General features: G+C 44.5%; 1 protein-coding gene across 1 annotated transcript; it reads left to right on the forward strand.

Moving 5' to 3' along the window:
- The first annotated feature begins 116 nt into the window (after window positions 1-116).
- On the forward strand, window positions 117-1,742 carry LOC107751538 (uncharacterized). The gene has a single exon (XM_016567279.1). It carries the CDS (start codon window positions 117-119, stop codon window positions 1,740-1,742), a length of 1,626 nt encoding a protein of 541 aa, XP_016422765.1.
- The last annotated feature ends 3,221 nt before the right edge of the window (window positions 1,743-4,963 follow it).

Here is a 4,963-nt window from a genome sequence, read left to right on the forward strand (position 1 = left end):
ATTCCCTTACAACTGAGTTAAAATTCCTTACAATATATATATATACAGTATATATGACACAATATGTCTTTATATTGATGGCAACTGGTCTAAAGTTCTTGAGAAAATTCTGAGAAATGTTTACCTCCATATTTTACAGACAGCCAAGACTTCCATTCAGCAAACTGAATCTTATTCATCAAGGTCCTCCAAAACGATTTCGTCTAGACACAGAGAGAAAAGTGCTTGATGAAAATGGGAAAGTCAGAAAATGGACTTATGGGAAAAAAGATGCTAGTAAACAAAACAAAATTGTTCTGCTGGTGGGAGAGACTGGAGTTGGTAAGACGACTCTCATCAACACCATGGTCAACTATTTACTGGATGTGAAGTTTGAGGATGAAATATGGTATGAAATCACAGAAGAAGAAGCCAGAGATCAGTCAGAATCACAAACCTCTGAAATCACCATGTATGAAGTCTTTCCTGTAAAGAGTCCCATATCACTCACCATCATTGATACTCCAGGCTACGGAGACACTAGAGGACTGGATAAAGATCTGGAAGTTGCTGAGAATTTAGCCACTCTGTTTCAGTGCAATGATGGCGTTCGTGAAGTCGATGCTGTGTGTTTTGTGATTGAAGCATCTAAGAATCGTCTCTCAGACAGACAGCATTACATTATAAGTTCAATTCTGTCTTTGTTTGGAAAAGACATTGTGGACAACATTGTGTTTTTAATCACACACTCTGATGGTCTGCCTCCCAAAAATGTCCTCGGCGCCATTAAAAAAGCTAAAATCCCCTGCAGACGAGACAAAAGCGGCCAACCTGTTAATTTCTTATTTAACAACCGGCAGGCTGATGCACTTCACAACGAGGGACGCTACATTCGTGCTCAAAGAGATGCCTGGGAAGACAGCATGGAACAGATGAAGCAATTCCTTGAGTCTCTGGATGAAAAGAACAGAAGAAGTTTAGAGTTGACTTCAAATGTCCTGATTGAACGCATTCGATTTGAAGCATCCATCAGCAACTTACAGCTGCGAATTCAAGAGAAAGAATCAAAGAAGTCTGAAAAAATTCAGATTCAGGAGGCAATGAGACAAAACAAGGAAAAGATTGACAGGCGTACAAACTTTAGCATTAGAGTCAAAAAGACAGTCAAACAGAAGGTTCCCATTGAAAGCAAGTCATGGAAGAACAGGAAAGCGACGACCTGCACCGTTTGTGAGGAAAACTGCCATGAGTTTGATTGCTGGTGGGCTTCTGGTCCCAGCAAATGTGAAGTCATGAAAAACGGCTTCTGTACTGTGTGCACAAGGAAGTGCCACCACAGCAAACATGTCAAAGAAAACAAGAAATACATCATCAGCACCTCAAGCATGATGATGGAGTTTGATGATTTTAAAAAGGAATATGAAAAAGCTCAACAACAAACTAAGAGGTTTTCGGTTATAATGGATCATCTTGACAAAGATCTGCAGGAGATTGAGGACCAAAAGTTAGTTCTTCTGTTCAATGCTTACAAGAACATCAAGAATCTGTCTCAGATTGCATTAAAACCAGACTCTGCCTTCACTCTTCAGCATCTCGACTTCTTCATCCCTAGAGTGAGGGAGGCTAGGAAGGAAGAATGGGTTAGAGAGCTGGAGGAACTAAGGAGAATAGCTGAAGCTGAAGAAGCAAACAAAGATTCTCTGAGTTATCTTAAAGCTGGTCTGGCAAAACTGAATCTGGAAAGTTTCTTTGGTGGGCAATGAACAAATGCATAGAGGAGAAGCAATGAATCAATAAAACTGAAGATCAGTTAAAATGAAAAATCAATGCAGGTGACTTTCTGTAGTCTGAAAAAAAAAGAAATAAATAATAAGAAATTTGATCTGTTTTAGGTATTATTTAAAAGGTAATCCAATCCAGTCTGTTAGTTCATGAACTGTAATAATAAATGAGTGTCAGTTATATTTTGGGGTACCGGATGGTAGTTTCAACAGAAAATGTCACATCTGTGAATGTTAATTTACTCTTGTGTTAATCCTGCTAAAACTCTATTACATTTTATTTTCATGAATTGCTGACGTCTTTCCTTGTTATCTCGTTTGCTTGGATTATGTTATTCCCCTTATTGCATGGCTTTCTCTACATCAAAATTCTTGTTAAACAAAATAAATACAAAAATATGACATTTATATCCTTTCCATTTTCTTGAACAAGCAAGAAGTCTTCCTTAACTTCAGGTTAGTGACAAAATTAGTGAAAGGATGCAAAAGCGCACACACACACACACACACACACACACACACACACACACACTTAAACAGACACCCCTGGCCTGCAGGCATGGATTCTGTCTAAGTTATAAAATGTGACATAAGTGGACGGCGACGACTAGCCGGTGGCCACACAAATGTCACTTATCGAAATCCCGCTGGGCCATGCCCAGGAGGAGGCCATTCCTCTAGTGGAGTGGGGCCTCATCCTTATAGGGCATTGCAAGCCTTCTTAGGCATGAGCCAAAGCTATGGCATCTACTATCCAGCAAGAAAGTCTCTGCTTCGTAACTGGCAGCCCTTTGGAGCGGCCTCAGAATCAAACAAAGAACTGCTCTGATTTTCTTAATAGACTAGAGCGCTTGAAGTACACTCTAAGGGCCCTAACTGGGCAGAGTGAATTAGGATCCTGCTCACCATCTGCAGCGTGGAGTGCCAGGAGGGTGATAACCTGGGCTCTGAATGGAGTTGAGAGCACCTTTGGTACATACCTGTGTCTTGGCCTAAGGACAACTTTACAGTCGTTCTGTCCAAACTCAAGACAGGACGCACTGTCTGACAGTGCATGCAAGTCACCCATTCGCTTAACCAATGCTAATGCCAATAGCAGAGCGGTTTTTAGTGACATGGGCCGCAACTCGGCCGAGTGGAGCGGCTCGAAGGGAGGGCCCTTAGGACTACTGACAAGTCCCAAGTCGGCACAGACTGAAGACAAGGAGGATTTAATCTCCGAGTTACCTTCAAGAACTTAACGATCAGATCGTGTCTGTCGATAGATTGACCAGCTTCGATGGATCGGTATAGCTACCACATAAACTTTGAGTGTGGAAGGGGTGCACCCGTTGTCCAACAACTCTTGTAAGAAGGTTAGAATGTGAGAAATGTCACAAAAGATTGTATCCAGGCTTTGTGTGAATCACCAGTCACAAAAAAACTGACTATTTAAGGGCATAAAGATGTCTTGTAGACAGTGCTCTATCCTCTAAAATGGTGCTGCTCACTCTCACTGGGAGCTGCGTAGTGTCCCGTCGAGGCTCCATACATGAAGGCTCCACAGCTCTGGCCGGGGATGCCAAATCATGCCCTTCGCCTGCAAGAGAAGGTCCTTCCTCAATGGTATCGGCCATGGGGCTGCTGTTGACAGCTGCACAAGCTCGGGGAACCACACCTGATTCCTCCAGAGTGGGGTCACCAGGAGGACTGAGCATTTGACTTACCTGACCCACTTGATGACCTGAGAAAGCAGGGCTATTGGGAGGAAAGCATACAAGCGAGCACTGGGCCAGTCGTGGGCCAGGGCATTACGGACCCCAGATGGCGCCAACTTGAATCGACATGCACAGCTGCCAAAATTTCTCTATATTGTAATCATTATCACACTTGTAATAATCACTTTAATGAGCTTATGCCTGAAATTAATTCATGTTTGCTAGAAGAATTCTATGTATGATTCTATTATCTTGAACTGTTTATTTGTGAAATGAACATTACTTGGACACACTCACTTCTGCTTTGTAATGTAGACACATTCATTTTCTGTAAAGCTGCTTTGAAACAATGTGCATTGTGAAAAGCGCCATACAAATAAATTTGAATTTAATTGAATCACGCTGCATTGAGAAATAAGTTGGGCAGTGAGAGTTGTCTTCTGGGGCGAATAGGTCGACCTCTGCCCTCCCAAAGACAGACCAAATTTTCTGAACCGTCTGAGGATGTAGGGTCCATTCTCCCGTAGCTACATTGCCTCTGGACAGCATGTCTGTGCCCACATTCAGACTGCCTGGCACATGAACTGCTCTTAGCCAAGAGGAGTTTGTTTTGGACCCAAAATAGGAGGCATCAAGCCATCCTGTAAAGGGGGCGTAACCTGAGACCACATTGGCGATTGATATAAGCATCCACCGTCGTGTTGTCTGACCAGACCAGGACGTGGTGCCCTTCCAAGTCTGGCAGAAAGGTTTTCAGGGCCAAGAAAACCGCCATCAGTTCGAGGCAGTTGATATGCTGGCATTGCTCATGGGTCGACCAGGAGCCGGACGCCGGATTGCCCTCTAACAGTGTGCCCCAACCCGAGTTGGAGGTGTCTGTTGTCACTTACCTTCCTCCTGGAGGCCAGTCCCAGCTGCAAAGCTGACTGAAACAGGCGGGGAGTTGTCCAGGGCGCCACAGCTCTGATACAGCGGTGGGTTACCCTGATATAAAACCGGCCCAGGCTCCAAGCATGCGACGGGACGCCGGCTTTGAGCCAAAACTGAAGAGGCCGCATGTGCAGCAGGCCTAGAGGAATCACAGAGGAGGCGCCCACCATGAGGTCGAGCAGCCTCTGAAAAACTTTGAGGGGACGTGAAGTCCCTGGTTTCAAAGATGGCGCCAGTTGCTGAATAGTCAGGGACCGCTCCTGCGTAATCCATGCCCGCATCTTGGCTGAGTCTATGATTGTCCCCAGAAAGACAACCTGCTGTCTGGGTGACAACTGACTCTTGGGCAGGTTGATTCTCAACCCGAGTCACTCTAGGTGGCTGAGTAACAGTGCCCTGTGAGCGACTACCTCCTGTTCTAATCTGGCCAGAACCAGCCAATCCCAGAGGTAGTTCAAAATGCTGATTCCCATCTGTCTCAGAGGGGAAAGAGCCGCGTCTATGCACTTCATAAAAGTGCGAGGGGCCAGAGATCATTTACATTTACATTTAGTCATTTAGCAGACGCTTTTATCC

This window comes from Sinocyclocheilus rhinocerous, unplaced genomic scaffold (assembly GCF_001515625.1).
Source record: "Sinocyclocheilus rhinocerous isolate Xijiao unplaced genomic scaffold, SAMN03320098_v1.1 scaffold21688, whole genome shotgun sequence".
In the NCBI taxonomy this organism is placed as follows: Eukaryota; Metazoa; Chordata; class Actinopteri; order Cypriniformes; family Cyprinidae; genus Sinocyclocheilus; species Sinocyclocheilus rhinocerous.